At 40.5% G+C, this 18,788-nt stretch overlaps 1 protein-coding gene across 4 annotated transcripts in view; it reads left to right on the top strand.

The window, feature by feature from the left end:
• Window positions 1–18,788, top strand: part of LOC132886516 (triple functional domain protein-like) — a 340,453-nt gene that overhangs the window by 299,870 nt on the left and 21,795 nt on the right. For 2 of the 4 annotated variants that reach the window (XM_060921223.1, XM_060921224.1), the window contains 13 exons: window positions 2,986–3,078; window positions 3,176–3,324; window positions 4,236–4,302; window positions 4,658–4,761; window positions 7,968–8,037; window positions 8,182–8,271; window positions 8,398–8,490; window positions 10,150–10,200; window positions 10,323–10,400; window positions 11,097–11,288; window positions 11,584–11,764; window positions 11,904–12,352; window positions 17,873–18,126. In XM_060921223.1, the coding sequence (XP_060777206.1) occupies window positions 2,986–3,078; window positions 3,176–3,324; window positions 4,236–4,302; window positions 4,658–4,761; window positions 7,968–8,037; window positions 8,182–8,271; window positions 8,398–8,490; window positions 10,150–10,200; window positions 10,323–10,400; window positions 11,097–11,288; window positions 11,584–11,764; window positions 11,904–12,352; window positions 17,873–18,126 (1,871 nt within the window). Of the gene's footprint in view, window positions 1–2,985; window positions 3,079–3,175; window positions 3,325–4,235; window positions 4,303–4,638; window positions 4,762–7,967; window positions 8,038–8,181; window positions 8,272–8,397; window positions 8,491–10,149; window positions 10,201–10,322; window positions 10,401–11,096; window positions 11,289–11,583; window positions 11,765–11,903; window positions 12,353–17,872; window positions 18,127–18,788 lie in introns of those variants that run through there. The other 2 variants (XM_060921226.1, XR_009654705.1) reach the window with 2 other exon arrangements.

The following is an 18,788-nucleotide window of genomic DNA, read 5'->3' as shown; positions in this document are numbered from 1 at the left end:
GAAGTGCCTTGCACAGTAAGGTAAGACAAGCGATGTTGTGCCCCCATTGTGTTGTCTCTCTGGACCTCCAGACATGATGCCAAGTGGTGCACAAAAGTGCCACAGACCTGACAGGTATGGAAGTTTCCCCGCAGTGAGAAATGACTTGCCGAGTGATGCCATCCATTGGCCATTTGAGTGGCTTTTCCGCATGCCATCTGGTGGTGTGCCATTGACCCTGTTGGGTTCATCTGCCACATTCCACCGAAAAGTGCCCTGCCACCAGCGCCTTATTGGTGATGTACTATTTAACCCATAGCTGGAACCCAGGCAGGTGCTACCACTCTGGGTCAGAGTGGACCTGGGAGCAACAGTGATTAAGGGGTAACTCCACTTTCCCCAGTACTCAAGTCCTCCCAGACCTGAGATTCACCACCAGTTGCAGTTTAAAGTCATACCCAGGACTTTACTCTAAGTCCTTTCTACACCATCATTTCTACACATTCTGTAAACAGAGCATCTGGTACAAAAATCCCGTGGCGCGACACATATCACCAGAAAACCTTATTTGCAAAATGCTACAAGATTTATACATCATTCTGAAATTGATGAGTACTAAAGCAATTTCTGTTTTTTGCTGCAAAGCAAAAATCAAGCAATTATGGCAATTATTGTGGATGGAGGATAGTGGTTAGTTAGTTAGTGGTTGCTACATTTTATCCAGAACAAATTTAAAATTAAGTTTTTTTGTGTTTGTTTTTTGACTGTTTTCCATCTGATATGACTGACTTTTTGTCTCTTGCTTGTTTATATGATTTTACACCCCCCCCAGCATTATGTTGATTTTTGTTCCATGTCCGTTTTATCCCAGTTCCCATACCTCTCTATGTAGCTACCTTTTCCAACAAAGCCAGTCTTCTTCTTTACCTTTCCTTTTTACTAAATTCCTTTCATTTCTTTAAATACCTTGACTTTTCTGAGTCTTTCCTTCTTTGCTCAAATGTTGGTTGTTTGAATATTCCATCAACCCTTGACCCATGTTTTGACTGGTCACAGCCAAAACTAAAACCCTATTGTATAGTGTACAGAATGCCCTCTTCCCTTTAATGGAGTATTCTAGAGTACATACCACCACATGCTGCAGGAAGTCATGTGTGCAACAAGTACTCTTAGTTCCATAAACCTAAAAGCCTTTTCCAAAGCAAGCCCCACCCAAGCCTTATAACGGTCACCTTATTGGCTAGCAAGTCCTGGGATCAGCCACAGCCCATACCTTATTTGGACAGGATCCTTGAACTCTTTTAACGGTGAGAAATTATTCACATTGGATTAAATATAACATCTGCACAGAATTGCAAGCTGCATAACTTCTGGAATGGTTTTTATTTCATGAACATAAGGCCACTAATTATAGCTAAATTGAACTGATTTGCTAAAATGCTGCTATATTATTATTATTATTATTATTTTACAATACCCAAGGTTTGCCAATAACCTGAAACATCCATCCACTATCCGTAACCGCTTATCCTGTGCCGGGTCACAGGCAAGCTGGAGCCTATCCCAGCTGACGATGGGCGAGAGGCAGGGTGCACCCTGGACAAGTCGCCAGGTCATCACAGGGCTGACACACAGAGACAAACAACCATTCATATTCACACCTACGGTCAACCAGTGAGCCTAACCTACATGTCTTTGGACTGTGGGGGAAACTGGAGCACCCAGAGGAAACCCAGGGAGAACATGCAAACTCCACACAGAAAGGCCCCCGTCGGCCACTGGGCTTGAACCAGAACCTTCTTGCTGTGAGGCGACAGTGCCGACCACTACACCACCATGCCACCTCATAACCTGAAACAGTCATAAGAAATAAGATAACAAAAATATACTGTATATACCTCCCATTTGGTATTATATTGTGGAGGTGTAATGCCAGTGGTTGTTGGAGACAGCCTTTCTGATTGGTCTAAATGTATTGTAAGGGATCTAGATGCTCTTGTGAAATATTTTAAACTGATTATATTGTATCATATCAACCATGTCAACAACCCTCCATTGGCCAATATTTACATGAATTCAGTAAATCAGCCATCACATGGTTGTACTCAAATGACTGATCCCAAACCCTGCTGACATTTGGTTACTGCTGCTATCGAGGGCAAGTTTATTGACTTAGCATCAATTAAGCATCGACCATAAAATATAATACTTCTGTTTTAGGGTTGAAGATAGACTCTGATTTCCTGACATCGCCATCCATAGTTTGGATGAAGCCAACCATAGTAAGAAATCCAAGACAGTAAAAGGGCTTTCTTCCACGTGTTCAGCTGCCTTGCGAGGCTGGTTTCAAGTGTTTCGGCAGAAGCACACACTAACCCTCACCTTACTCAGTTGGTAGCGGTCACATGTCAGGGGAAAATTAGCTAGTGGCTTGGTGATTGGCAAATGATTACATTCTGAAAAATTTTAGTTTGCCAGACTCTCTCATATATCCAGCTGAAGAGCAGATGAATGGACTTGCCTCTGAGCAGACAGAATAAACTTTAGTCATGGTGGCATTGTTCAGTGACATCCATTTGCAATCCAATCCAAAACTGACTTTTTTGTGCTTGGTTTGGGTTGCACAGTGGTGCAGCAGGTAGCATTGTCACCTCACAAATCCAGGGTCTCTGGGATCAGGTTTGATCCAATGCTCAGGTTACATGAGGTCTATGCTGAGGTCTGTTTTGACAGCAACAGAAGATTATTTACAAATGGTTGTTTTCATTTCAACATACTGTCCCAACTTTTTCTGATGTGGGGTTGCAGATAGAATAAACCCCCACTGCAGTCTGTCAGGGGATAACTTGTCTACAGAATGTTCTGGTGCACCAGATTCTGAAAGCTGGCAACATGGCAATATTGGATAACAGTTGCTAAATATTGCTTGGCAGGGCAAGAAAATAAAGCAGGGTTTGGAATGGGTCAAGTACAGAAACTTATACTTGCGCATGTCTCTACCCTCAGGCTTCCCGTCTTTCCGGCCGGCCCAGCAGTTCAGAGACCCCCAGTGCTGCTGAACTTGTCAGCGCCATAGAGGAACTCGTTAAAAGCAAGATGGTATGATGCACCTCTGATCATCCTGAAAGCTCCAATTTCTTATCCAGGTTTGCCATTCTATTCACCTTTTCTGTCTGTTGTCTTTTTTGTTTCTCAGAGTCTGGATGATCGGCCAAGTTCCCTCTCAGTTGAGCACGCAGACAGCAACAGTCCCTCCTGTAATCCTTCAGATAACTCTCTGCTCTCCTCTTCTTCACCTGTGAAGGAGATGGATGAACGCAAGACGGGCATCCTCAAGAAGCGGCAGTAAGCATCTGCAGCCCAGGCTTAACAAGTCCTGTTCATTTGAGATAGAGTCCTTGCTCCAGAATCAAAAGTCTGGGGGGTGGAGCTGAACCTGATCCAACTCCTCCGATAAGACTAACCCTAACCACTAAACCCTACCCTCTAACCCTAATCCATGAGATGCTCTACAAAACAGAACAAACTTCGTTGTCTTTACCCCCGAGAGGACCTGGATCAGGTCCGAATTCACCCCTTGGATGTTTGGTTCTGTAGTGAGGGAACTTGGTTCATTTTGCGGAATCGTAGTTTTGTCTGATTAAGCGACTCTGAAAAAGAACTCCCTGGGTCAGGGAACTTGTCATTCAAGTTGTTTTGTTTTTTTTTCTTTGGTTTGATGTACTGACTACAATACTGATTTTAAAAACACAGTCCAATGTTTAGGCTAATGTCCAGCAAACTTGAATTCTTTTGTAAGCTGTAGAGTATAATTGTGTGACCACTCACTTTAATTGCAGAATAAAATAGTTCATACACCATTATCTTGTTTGCATATTTCCCATCATTACTGTTTTATCATGGTTGAGGAAATGACAGTTTCAGTGGGATCAGAGATAGATAATTCTCCATTTTCTAAATACTGTACTTTTCATCACCGCAGATTAGGTCATAGATTAGACTTGGGTCTGAATTGGGTTAAGATTAAACATTGATAACTGCTGTTTGCATTAGGTCCATTACAGAGACGTTTTTAAAAGACAGCAATATAAATCAGGCTAGCTAACAAGCAAATGTTAGTGTTGCCTTGAGCGCAAACATTTTGGAGTTACACATTCGCATGTGACCAGCTAGGTAGAAAATTATCGGTTTGCAATTGAATGGTTTTGCAGAATTTTCAGATGTCCTTATTTAACCTTGCCTCTATCTCTTTGCAGCTATGTGCTTTTGGAGCTGGTCGAGACAGAGCGAGACTATGTTAGAGACTTGGGTGCAGTGGTGGAGGTAAGAATGAGGTCAAACCATAGGATTGTGGTGTCTCGAATTAGATTTGGAGGTCATCCGGTGCCTGTTAGCACTGGAAGAGTATAGGAAACTGTGTGTAGCAGGATCTGTATAATTATACAGTTCAGTTGAATCCTATGACTCACCCTTTTCATGGACACGTTTGAGTATGTGACTCTCACAGTACTGTTCTCACATAGCCATTCACATGTTCATGCGCAATGTGGAGGCTTGGAACAGGAAGTGAACTGGTGGCTGTGGGTGGTGCCACCTCCTCAGATTGTGCCATCACGTTTGACTACCATTCCATTGTCTCCCTGGTAACGACAGCCTTAGACTTTCCATGTCCTTGCAGGGCTACATGAGCCGGATGAAGGAGGAAGGTGTTCCAGATGACATGAAGGGCAAAGACAAGATTGTATTCGGAAACATTCATCAGATCTATGACTGGCACAAAGAGTAGGTGGTCCAACATGGAGTGGGTTTTCCATCCACTTGTATGTTTTATAGTTTTAAACGTGCATGTGAGAAATCCTCAGCGGAAGGTGAAATAATAGATACAGTGTCTGGCAAAAGTATTCATCCCCCTTGGTGCTTGTCCTGTTTTGTCACATTACAAGCTGGAATTCAAATGGATTTTTGGGGGGTTAGCATCATTTGATTTACACAACATGCCTACCACTTGAAAGGTGCAAATAGATTTTTTATTGTGACACAAACAATAATTAAGATTAAAAAAATACAATATTTCATTCAAAATGGAGACCTTTAAAGTATCAACATAATTTGTTACAAAAGCAATCTTTGATAGTCTTAATAGATTTTGGCCCCAAATGGTCAAAATCTAACCTCTTCATATTTTGGTTCAAATGATCCTCATGCTTCGTGGGTCAAAATTTATCTGTAGTAATCAATACCTAGTTTGGGTCTTCATCACGTCTTAATACAATTTGGTCCAATAGGGTAAGAGCTGGTTGATTTGGTCCAAAATGTAGACCTAAATAAAATATCAGTTTTGGGGCCAATTATGTTAAAGCTCGACAGCCTTTCGAGTTCATGAAATCGGTGAAATTTAGTTCTCTCTGAAATTTGGTCATTGTGATATATGTTTATTTCTGTACTATCTCACAAAATATCAGCCCATTCTGTGGCTGGAAAGTTGTTTAATTTGAGGGGATTTCCTAGCAAAAAATGTGCATGAAATCGCTCACTTTGCATGGTCAAGCAGACAGAGGAAGTCCGTGTGCACATGCGCATGTTTACCTTCCAGTGTTGCATTACTGCCATCTACAGGTTTACCTTTGACCGTGCACTGATAGTTACATCATTCTGTCGCAAAACGAACATCTGATCACACCGAGGTGCTCGCTGACCGCTGATATTTATTAATTTGGTCCTGTGTTTCCTTTCCTTCGTACAACCCCGGTTCCAAAAAAGGTTGGGACAAAGTACAAATTGTAAATAAAAACGGAATGCAATAATTTACAAATCTCAAAAACTGATATTGTATTCACAATAGAACATAGACAACATATCAAATGTCGAAAGTGAGACATTTTGAAATTTCATGCCAAATATTGGCTCATTTGAAATTTCATGACAGCAACACATCTCAAAAAAGTTGGGACAGGGGCAATAAGAGGCTGGAAAAGTTAAAGGTACAAAAAAGGAACAGCTGGAGGACCAAATTGCAACTCATTAGGTCAATTGGCAATAGGTGATTAACATGACTGGGTATAAAAAGAACATCTTGGAGTGGCAGCGGCTCTCAGAAGTAAAGATGGGAAGAGGATCACCAATCCCCCTAATTCTGCGCCGACAAATAGTGGAGCAATATCAGAAAGGAGTTCGACAGTGTAAAATTGCAAAGAGTTTGAACATATCATCATCTACAGTGCATAATATCATCAAAAGATTCAGAGAATCTGGAAGAATCTCTGTGCGTAAGGGTCAAGGTCGGAAAACCATACTGGGTGACCGTGATCTTCGGGCCCTTAGACGGCACTGCATCACATACAGGCATGCTTCTGTATTGGAAATCACAAAATGGGCTCAGGAATATTTCCAGAGAACATTATCTGTGAACGCAATTCACCGTGCCATCCGCCGTTGCCAGCTAAAACTCTATAGTTCAAAGAAGAAGCCGTATCTAAACGTGATCCAGAAGCGCAGACGTCTTCTCTGGGCCAAGGCTCATTTAAAATGGACTGTGGCAAAATGGAAAACTGTTCTGTGGTCAGACGAATCAAAATTTGAAGTTCTTTATGGAAATCAGGGACGCCGTGTCATTCGGACTAAAGAGGAGAAGGACGACCCAAGTTATCAGCGCTCAGTTCAGAAGCCTGCATCTCTGATGGTATGGGGTTGCATTAGTGCGTGTGGCATGGGCAGCTTACACATCTGGAAAGACACCATCAATGCTGAAAGGTATATCCAGGTTCTAGAGCAATATATGCTCCCATCCAGACGACGTCTCTTTCAGGGAAGACCTTGCATTTTCCATCATGACAATGCCAAACCACATACTGCATCAATTACAGCATCGTGGCTATGTAGAAGAAGGGTCCGGGTACTGAACTGGCCAGCCTGCAGTCCAGATCTTTCACCCATAGAAAACATTTGGCGCATCATAAAACGGAAGATACGACAAAAAAGACCTAAGACAGTTGAGCAACTAGAATCCTACATTAGACAAGAATGGGTTAACATTCCTATCCCTAAACTTGAGCAACTTGTCTCCTCAGTCCCCAGACGTTTACAGACTGTTGTAAAGAGAAAAAGGGATGTCTCACAGTGGTAAACATGGCCTTGTCCCAACTTTTTTGAGATGTGTTGTTGTCATGAAATTTAAAATCACCTAATTTTTCTCTTTAAATGATACATTTTCTCAGTTTAAACATTTTATATGTCATCTATGTTCTATTCTGAATAAAATATGGAATTTTGAAACTTCCACCTCATTGCATTCCGTTTTTATTTACAATTTGTACTTTGTCCCAACTTTTTTGGAATTGGGGTTGTAACATCACATCTTTTCTTCTCGCTTTCCATTACGATAGTCGGTCTTTCACGTCTCATTTGCACACTCACGTCCTCCATTATTCTCTCCTGTTTCAAATTTGTATCCCACAATGCCTTGTGCAAACAGGGAAAGCCCACCATGTTATGCATGACGTAGTATCTTGCATTGGGTCATGGTGAAGCAGGAAAAAATAGCAGAGAATTTAGGGCCACATGGCCCTAAATTCATTAATTGTTTTGTTAAAAAAACTAATAAAATTGGAAGACTGTGATTCGAATTCAGTAGCTTTCGGTCCACTCAACAAAAATAATTGGGTGTCAAGGAAGATTCTTTTAATGACCTGCACTTGAAAATCTGAAAGGCCATCTAGCTTTAATATCCTTTGGGTGTGAATTTTAATTACCTTAAATAGTACCTGATATAGATCCAAACTATATAACCCCATCAAAATTTATGCGTTTGCCTCAGAATTTGAAAACTTGATGAGGCTAAATGATTTGGCCCCAAATCAAGACCCATATCAGGTATTGATTTCAAATACCATACTTTTTAGGTTTTAAGTTTTTTTCAGTCAGAATGTAGATAGTATTTAAGTACATCTTTGTGTCCATGTTCTTTACTGAGTTTATTACTTTTTCCATAGCTTCTTCCTGGGCGAACTGGAAAAGTGCCTGGAGGATCCCAATCGGCTAGCGCCCTTGTTCATCAAACAAGTATGTCGTAATTTCCACTGGGCTTTTACATTTCTGTGGGTGGGACATGTTACGGTCATACCGTAAGATGATATAAATATTTTTATCACGTTTGCTATCTGTTGTATTGATGATAATGCCTAGTTAATATATTATGACTTACAGGAGCGCCGGTTACACATGTACATCGTCTACTGCCAGAACAAGCCCAAATCTGAGCACATCGTCTCTGAGTACATAGATACATATTTTGAAGTAAGAACCAAGGCAGAACCAATGAATTGTTCAGACATGATTCGCCACATTAGCATTTTTGTTTGATTTTTTTTTTTTTAAAATGGGACCTGCTTTTCATATTGAAAGTGTTCTTTTGTTTGACAGGATCTTAAGCAACGCTTAGGCCATAGGCTGCAGATCACAGACCTGCTTATCAAACCTGTGCAGAGGATCATGAAGTACCAGCTCCTGCTAAAGGTGAGAAGTATTATTCTGACTCGTACACTCTTATTGCTGGGCTTCACGTAATGTCACATCCGCCTCATTAGTTATTCAAAACTTTAGCTGGTGGTCTAACAAAGCTCAGTTGACAAAGTGTTTGTAAGGAGAAGGTGCATTGCTGGCATGAAAAATGCCTTACGCTTGCATTGTTTTAGGTTGTTTGAATCGATTAAACTGTGAAATTGATAAAAGTTTCTTCAGGGTTCCCCATGAACTAATAAAAAAGGGTGAACGAACACAGGATTTCACAAAAAAGACATCGAGAAAGGTCGCAGAGAAACCTCTCACGGGAATCGAAGGGAGCCGAGTTGAAGCATGCTCGAGTTTGCAGTGATCACTTGGTGAAAGGTTTGTATTTCCCTCTCAGCTATGTCCTTAGTGTTTTCCAAGTACTTTTTTGCTATGTGTCGTTATTTTACAGTACTTTTTTTAGTCACGAAGCGCTGAAGTCCCCAGCTGTTTCTTTGTTCACTCCTCACAAAGTCCATATGCATGAAGGTCGCGACAAAATTCTTACCCAGCCATACAGTTACCGGTACAATGCGCCATTATCACTTCTCCATCTTGTTTAACTAAGATCCAGGTCTTTAAAGGGGTTTCTGATGATCTTTGTGAATGATTTACCTGAGAGAAAGGAGCCAACACAAAGGAGAATCAAGCAAACTGTTGTTTGTTTACATTTCAACTTGGAGCGCTTCATTGTAAAGATACGAACGGAATGCTTTAAAAAAAACATACACGGGCAAAAGCAAAACAGGATTCATTCAGCAGCGACTTGATACCGAGGTCCTTTACCCAGCCACATACAAAAAAGTTGTTAGCCTCCATACTCTTCCATACTTTCATCTGTTTTGCGGTGTAGAAGGACGTCTGCAACATCAGATAGTTTGAGATGTCGGGGAACTCGACTGAAGGGTAGTTTTCGAGATTGTATGACAAATCCTTCTTACCCAGACTGTCGGGGTCGATTCCATTGCACATAGCAATCTTCTGAATATCTCTAAAGCGAGCAGTGGCTTCGAGATTACGAGTGTACTCTGATAAGTTATCGCTAGTTGTTTGCACCACGGCAGCCGTTTAGACCACCAGCTATTTCACTTCCGGTAAAACCACTAAGAAAAGTCACGTGACTGAAACCCAGCAATTACAGTGCCTGAGTTGAGAGGGAATGATATCTTTTCACACTATTATGGAATGACTGACTGCACTTACTCTACGAACACAAAGATTTTAATAAAAAATGACAAAGGAACCTTTGTAGTCAAGGCAACTGGTATGAACATATGATATATGGTACATTCATATTAACAGAAACATATTAACATGACTTTTTTATGTACTAGAAAATATATAGTGTATGTCAATTTAGGACCTCGACTGCAATACATCATTAAATTTGTGACTAATTGTTAGGCTGCCAGCTAAACATGCTAATGTATGAAACAAGCTTAAAAATAGTCATTGTCCACTTGGGAACCATTATAGATTTATACAGGAATTTATTGATAAGTCCTAATAATGGGTGTCTTGCCATTAATTTGCTGTGATTTTTAATTTGTAGTTTGTTGTAGTGCAATGAGATGAAATGTCAGAGGTTTTTTTTTTTTTTTTTCAAATGCTCGTTTCTTGCTTCAGGATTTTCTAAAATTCTCCAAAAAGGCTGGCGTTGATTCTGCAGAATTAGAGGTAAGGACACCGTCTTCAAGATTTTTCTCTGCACCGCACTCTCTCAACCTTTAATACAACACACGGGTGGGTTATGTCCCAGTTTTGTTCCATGAAAATCTACATTTTGCCATGTTTTACAGAAAGCAGTGGAGGTCATGTGTGTTGTGCCCAAACGCTGCAATGACATGATGAATGTGGGACGTCTCCAAGGCTTTGATGTAAGACTCTCTTGCCATTTGAATGAGTTTTTCGAGTGGAGGAAGATTACTGTATCTGTTTGTTGAGAGACACTGAAGCCCTGATTTACTAAGATGCCAAATAAAGAGACTAATGTGTGGGCATCAAAAAGAAAAGGGGGGAAATGGCATGACATGTAAGAAGGTCAAGCTGGAGCCAATCCCAGCTGACTATGGATGAGAGGCAGGGTACACCCTGGACAAGTCGCCAGATCATTGCAGGGCTGACACATAGAGACAACCAACCATTTGCACCTACGGTCAATTTAGAACCACCAATTAACCTAACCTGCATGTCTTTGGACTGTGGGGGAAACCGGAGCCCCCGGAGGAAACCCACGCAGACACGGGGAGAACATGCAAACTCCACACAGAAAGGACCCTGTCAGCTACTGGGCTTGAACCCAGAACTTTCTTGCTGTGAGGCGACAGTGCCATTACGCCACTGTGCTGCCTTAGGATCATTCACAATGCACTATTTTATGTCTATATTTTAAGAATTGTCCAGGGAAGGACCCCCAGACCCCCTGCCTTTTTTCACATTGTGATCGCTTTGGGTCTGCCTATTACTTTTTTCCAAATACTCCAAAAGTTATTGACAGGGCTGTTTACATTATGTATACAAGGTCATTTGGGTGTCATTCTGATTTTTTTTTTTTTTTACCTGTGTGTTTTCAGGGCAAAATTGTAGCTCAGGGCCGGCTCCTCCTCCAAGACACATTCATGGTGTCAGATCAGGACTCCAGCCTACTCTCCCGGGCCAAGGAGAGGCGCGTCTTCCTCTTTGAACAGATTGTCATCTTCAGTGAGCCACTGGATAAGAAGAAGGGCTTCTCTACTCCAGGCTATCTGTTCAGGAATAGCATCAAGGTGAGAATGCTGTTTTTTTTCCCTCACTGTGTTTCACTGATTGGAAGCTTAAAGCTATGCTGTGTTTCAATTGGAAACCTCTAATCACAAGAGACATGCAGCTGTGTGGGTAAAACATTATCTATATGCTGGCCGCCAGTAGGCTACACAGCAGGAAATGTAACTATAAACAGATATGATATGACATTTTGTGTCATTTTTCAGGATAAATTAAAACACTATCAGCTCATGACCTCTCCACTTTCCAAATTATGTGACTTGAAAATGATGCATTGTGTGTTTCCTTTGGCTGCAGGTCAGTTGGTTGGGCCTGGAGGAGAGTTCAGACAGCGACCCCTGCAGGTTCACTCTCACATCAAGGTCATCCACAGGGTGCACCGAGCACTTCATTCTCCACTCGTCCAGCCCAGCTGTTTGTCATGCTTGGGTCCAGCAGATCAGCAGCATCCTGGAGAACCAGAGGAATTTCCTCAATGGTAACATACTTCTGTATGAGTATGGGGACAATAAGTTTGCTTTTCTTTTGACAGTGTATGCAGTCAAAAGAGTCCTACTAATACAGATGCATACTTCCTACTCTAGACTGTTATTTTAAATCATTTTTCTGTCCCGCAGCACTAACATCTCCCATCGAGTACCAGCGGAACCATGTGGGCGCGAGCACTTCCAACCCGAGCACCAGCGTCGCCGTCGGCTCCCGACCTCGTGGATCCAGAATCCCCCAACCCATGCAGCCCCACCCCCCATCAGCCTCAGGTACGTTTCCTGAGACGTTCGGAACACGTCCGCTCAAGGTCCCCTTGAATGAGCAGCGTGAGGAGGCTCATTCAGTCCCTCGAGCTGCAGTGTCCCCATTGTCCCTCGCTTTGTCCAGACCTCGATCAGGGCTCCCTTCACCACTAATCTCACCTTCAACAAACCCCCCGAATTCATGCCACTCCAGCCCCAAAGCCTCCTTGTCCTCCATTTGGGCTTCAGTTCCAGAGCAGAACCAGAAGCGCAAGGAACCAGACCGCGTCAGCACATGCTCCTCGGCTAGCGAGCAGTCCCAGCACAGCAACGGGGTAAGGACCTGACTCCTTCCTAAACCAAGCTTAATACCGGCTTTCTACTAACTTTCCGACGGGACCTGTTCCAAAACCAGAGAAATTCCCCACCAGCTGAAGTGGGCTAACCTTGTCTACACCAAACTACTAACTTGGAATAACTGGAAATAACTCTATTTCGATAAATGTTCTTCAAAGATCTACACACAGGTCTATTGCTTTCCTCTGCTGTTTATTCTTCTACCCTAGAAAGAGCTCAATCCAAGGAAGCAATCTAACCCATACTAACATTTTTCTTTTGGCTGTTTCTAATAAGTCTGCTGCTACGTTTTGAAAAAAAATGTGGAAAGTTGTGAGATGCCTTGAAGAAGATGATGTTATTAAACTAAAGCTACTTAGTGAAGAGAAGCTTCCTGACTCAACTGACGCCTTGCTTTCACGCCACTAAACACTTCCTCCATTCTTCTGCAAATACACTATATAATGCAGTTTGTCAATTTGTCACACATTTCTGCTCTGTCATAGTCTGTGTTGAATGCAAACATGCACACTTTAATAGGGCAATTACTGTCTGTGACTAAATACAATACAGGAATTCACAGTACTACAAAAAAAAAAAAAAGAAAGAAACGGTTCTGGGTGATTTCACATGTCCGGTGTCATTTAAACCTTGTAACTCTTAAAAATGAAACATTTTTCAATATTGAATCAAAGAACACATGCATTTAAACATTCAAAAATGTGTTAACTCGTCTAAATGTGGCAGATCACATAATCCAGGGACACATGTCGGCCCGGGGGCATTTTGGGTTATTGACAGATTCAGAAAGTACAGTTTCTAAGCTTTCCAATGATGCCTTCTATGTGGAGATCTGACAATATTTGAAGAATGTGTGGCCTTTTGAAAGTGTATACTTCTTAAAACAGAAAAGGAAGAAAATCGCCCTCAAAGTTTTCCATCTCAGCTACTATGGATGTAGTGCGGGCACATAATGGTGCTCATTTGCATGACATTAAGGAAAGCTCTACCCCCTACAAGCTAGCACGATGCTACTTTCATGTAAACAAAGATCACCACGTCAATTTTCCTTCCATGCAAAGTATGCCCAACACAATTATGAAGTACAAAAATAAGTCCTAAAGTATACTTTAACGTTTTGTGGTTGAAAAATTACTCACACCGTAAGAAAGAAAGATAGCACGATGATGACACAACTAACACAACACTAGTTTTATGTAAAGCCTCGGTCACAACCGGCCGTACAGTACGCGCTCTTACGGCCGGTCTACATGCAAAAAACGCAAGAAACACACGGAGAGCGCGCATGAAACGCACGAGAGCGCGCGTGTGAAAAGCACGAGAGCGCGCGTGTGATGTGCTGATTTTTGAGCCGCAGACCAGCCGCAGAGGTTCTTTGTCATGTCAAACAAACTCTACGGGCGCTTACGTTTTTTTCAGGTTGCAAGACAAACTTACGGCCAACGCGCGTCTTTCTCCGTGAACAAAAAAAAAAAACGCAGCGATTTGGGAAACGCCAAAAATCACACGGCCAAAAAATCGTACGTCCGGTTGTGACCTAGGCTTAACCAAACCACAACACTCTCCGTTACATGCAAAAATAACCACACAGCCTTAGATTAATGAACTTACCCCATCAGAAAGAGAAACGGCGCCTTGCACACACCAATGCCTCCGATGGGATGTAATCCTAGAACGGTCCGTGTATCATCCAATCATTCAAGTATTCCCTTCAATCTGGAAAACGAGGTTGCGGGTTTTTTTTGCTAGAAATGGTCATCTCCGATGTAAATACCGTGTGTCTGTTTGCTTCGCGGTGTGTCAGCTCCTCTGCGCTCTGTTTAGTAACTCATTCCATAGTGAAATCACACGCCTGTATGCAGTTAAGTAGCCATGCGCTCAGCTCGGATCATACAGCTGATTTGCGGAAAAAAAAAACAAAAGACTTAAATCATCATGTGAATGGCCCATATGGTAATTTACCCACACCCCCCAGCAGGCTACAGTCCTGACAAAAACGAGACAATTTGCAACAAAAAATGTATGCTTTTCCAACAAAACAATCTATTATCTGAAATACTGATTGCATTCTTCAAGATCTCAACTTGCACATGATGGAAAAAAACAAAAATCACAAATTTCGAAAAAAAATGCTTCTTTTGCGATTATCTCGGATTCGTTTCGGCCGACATGTGTCCCTGGATTCGGTGAGGGGTCACAAATTATTTACTTTTATTGCTGACAAAGTTAACAGGGTTAACCCTCTGGGGTCGAGAGCTTCACCAGCGAAACCCAACAGGTTTAGAATGAGTAGGGCATGTATTTAGATAAATATCTTCATGTGTTTTTCATCATACAAGCATGATAAACATATTGACAGAAATTTTATACTTTACACTTTCCTATGTGCCCACTGCTAAATAATATTGTAGTTTTTAAATTACCTAAATTAGATGAAACATAAAACTTGTCACCTTACTCAGTCACACCGGAGTCGGAGCTTACACATTCATAAAAGACTGTTCGCATGGTAATGGCATGATAATCGCTTTCACTCTTTTGGTTTCGATTGGGTTCTCTTTTGCGGTGGGAATGCCCACTGTAAACAGGATAAAATCTGTCAGCCATAGTTTAGGCTATTTGGAGGTAAAACTTGTTGCGATATGGCACGTGGATTTCATGTGCTTTGTATGATTCAGGATAGCGATTCAGTTTCAGGATAGCGAATTAATTCATGATTCAGTTCATGATTCAGGACAGCGATTCAATTCAGTCTTGTGAACTGTGACACTGATGATCAGCAGTGCCTTTTTAAAATTTTATTTATTTATTTAATTTATTTTTTTACTTCGGCTCGATCCAGCTGAACTCGAGTAAGTATAAATATTTCTTCTATTTATTATGAGCAGATCGGTTGATATGCATGCGCTGTAGTGCACACACAGGAAAAATGACTGAGTAATTTTTCCACAGTTAAAAGTATTTTCCTCAGAAATAGTTAATTTTGCTCTATTTTGAGTTTAGAGAGTAAAATTTGGAGCTGGAGTGGGAGCAAAATTACAGAGTAATTGTGTAACAGAGTTGGTTGTGGCTCTGAACTGAGTAAAATAGTATAAGAGTTAATTTCAAGACACACTGAATAGAGTCAAATACCAAAATAAATTCTAATACCAGATAAATGAAGCTGTTGTAAAAAGCAGTTATAGAACTGGGTTGGAATGTGTGAAAAAACATTATCTTACCCAGTGTGACATGACCTGATGGGATAAAGAGTTGGCAGTGGGAGGGATTTTCACTCTTCTCTTTGAATGGAATGTAAATGTTGACTCTTCTCATTGAATACCCCTCCCACTGCCAACCCTTTATCCCAAAACAATAAGACATAAATTTTTTGATGGCCAGTTAATTGTCCAAATCAATGGAGCAGATTTAAGTTTCTGTGCTTGATACATTCCTCAGACTGAACAGAATCACCTCAAGTGACCAAAACGGTTCATCACAATGGGAAGGTCATGTTTTTTTTCACACATTCCAACACAGTTCTAAAACTGCTTTTTACAACATCTTAATTTTTCTGTTTTTTTTTAAAGTACAATCATGACATACATACTATATAGATATTATTGTAGCTGAACTTGTGCTGAATACAAAAAGTCATATGACTTTGAAAATACTGCTTAATTTGTTGAAACTGACAACAAAATCAGAGCATGCCAAAATCATTAGAGTGCCATAAAATACCCTCAGACCCCAGAAGGTTAAGATTTTTAGCATAGAATGAGCAAACACACAAATGTAAAAATATTTTTTACATTAATAATTTACTTTAAATCTATACATTTTGGTAAAAGTGTTGTACAGTCAAGATGACCTTTTCAGTCAACATCACAATATCATTGCAAATTAAGAAAACTGAATAAGACATTTCTGAATTGAGGTTCACATATATTAGCTTTTTGAAGTAGTTTAAGAATCACGAAATACTTTAATTCACCTCAATTTAATTGTATAACGCTTTTAACAATAGACATTGTCGCAAAACAGCTTTAAAGAAAAATTAAGATTTTAAACATATGAACTTGTTCCTAATGAGCAAGCCTGAGGCAAGCAAGGTAAAACTCCATGAGTCAACATGAGGCAGAAACCTTGAGAGGAACCAGATTCAAAAGGGAACCCATCCTCATCTGGATGATAGCGTGATTATAAATAACTCCCTTCTATAAGTGTGTCCTATAATGTCAAAAAGTGCAACTGTGTAACCAGGAAATTCATTATAGTTTTAACATGAAGTCTATTTTGTTGAGGTTATCAGCTGTCCATTGTTGGTGACTTCAGTTTTAGGTTGTCCACAGGCATAAGTTGATTTTTTCAGCTACCCATTAAGATTATTAAAATCTGGCAACTTAGAGGTTGCCATATTTTTCTTGACTCCCAAGTCAGGCTCTCTCAAAAGCATCAAGACTAGCACGTTTAAATATTAGTTTGCTGATAAACCTTTAAAAAAAATTATCAGGGAGAGAAAATGTGGACTAAGGAAGGAAATATCTTTTTTTTTTAAATTCTTTCCACATTCACTGGATATGAGCAATCATGCGCTCTGATTGGCTACTCTACAATTAGGATATCAGCTCAAATACCGTGAGGAGAGAAAAACAAAATGGTGGAGCGGGTTGCTGAACCAACCGAGGACGAAATAAAAATGCTGCTTGAAAACAAACCCCCCAAAATTATCAAGTATTTAAAAGAAACAGAAATAGCTAAAATAATATAATTCCCCCCCAATATCGCCTGTTCCACACTCCAGCCCAGTTGGTGGCAGTAATGCACCTTTAAGTTGGTTTGCCAACTGCCAAAAAAACCCTAAAGAAGAAGAAAATTTAAAAAAAGCAACAAAATATGGAATAAAAGTATTTGATGGTAAGAATGCATCCTTTTTTATTTTTCAAGAATTATCGCATTTTTCACAAATTGCGACTGTCATTTCGCCGGTTTCTTTACATTCTAAGCGGAAATGATTTTGTCGAACATTTTGGATAAAGTTTTTATTTCTCGAATTTGCAGAAAATAAAAATGCTCTGTTTCTCAAAATCCAGTGAATGTGGATAGAATAAAATAGTTATTCCACTCAGTCTTGTCATACATGGCTTATAGTTAACTCGGTGCTACGGGCCTCGTCGGCTATCAGCTCATGTACGACTCAATTTTGTGGAATAACTGTTTTTATCTAATCTATCTATCTATCTATCTATCTATCTATCTATCTATCTATCTATCTATCTATCTATTTTTTTTATATATATATATATATATATATATATATATATATATATATATATATATATATATGAGTCAGGGGAACATTGTATTAATGTATAAATAAAGTTGATATTGAGTAATGTTCTACTACATAACTGTAACTGTCAAAAAATCTTAATTTACAAGTCATTAATTACAAACAAATTTTCTCAAATATGTTCTGATCCTAATATCATGCCTGTGTATGTATGTTGTCCTGTTAGAGTGAAAGCAGCAGCAGCAGCAGTAGCGGCATGTCCACCATGCTGGTGACACAGGACTACGTGGCTTTAAAAGAGGACGAAATCAGTGTGCATCAGGGTGAGGCTGTGCAGATCCTGGCTTCCAACCAGCAGAGCATGTTCCTGGTGTTCCGAGCTCCCACAGAACAGGGCCCGGCAGCTGAGGGCTGGATCCCCGCCCATGTGTTGGGCCACACCTCCGTCCGTGCCCCCGACTACACCAACAGCACCCTCAAGTACGTAAAACAACTGTCTGAGTACTATTTATAGTTAATGTTATAGATTTGTGAAAATTTGTTAATGTAAGGTTTTCAAGTTGAGACACAGTTCATGACAACAGCAGAAAGTTTGAAATAGAAGCTAACAGGATAAATATGTGTCCCAGAGTAATTCAGGTCAGGTTAGTTCAGTTTTATTGGTATAGTGAGAGAAAACTCCCTGAGGCAACATGAGGGGGGAAAAAATAATATTTTTTTGTTTTTAACATTACACAACTTTTCCTTTCTTTTGTTGCACCGTTCTAACTTTTTTGAAACGTGTTGCTGACATCAAATTCAAAATGAGCATATATTTTTGAAAAGCCAATAAAATTTCTCAGTTTCAACATTTGATGCTGTCTTTGTACTATTTTCAATAAAATATAGGGCTTCCATGATTTGCAAATCATCACATTCTGTTTTTATTCCCCCGCTCCAAAGGAGAGGGGGGTATACTCGTTTATTTACCTCTGTCTGTCCGTCTGTATCTCCGTCCATCCGAAACAGGCTTTTTCTCAGCAACCACAAATCATAGCCACTTGGTTCTTGGTACCAAACTTCAGCTTGGGGTTCTATATTGTGTATACCGTTTTCAGGTCTGTCCCACATCGACTTCCAGTTTACTGACGGAATGTATTTAC

Source organism: Neoarius graeffei, chromosome 5 (genome assembly GCF_027579695.1).
Source record: "Neoarius graeffei isolate fNeoGra1 chromosome 5, fNeoGra1.pri, whole genome shotgun sequence".
Taxonomy (NCBI): domain Eukaryota; kingdom Metazoa; phylum Chordata; class Actinopteri; order Siluriformes; family Ariidae; genus Neoarius; species Neoarius graeffei.
This window is presented reverse-complemented; position numbering and strand designations above follow the sequence as displayed.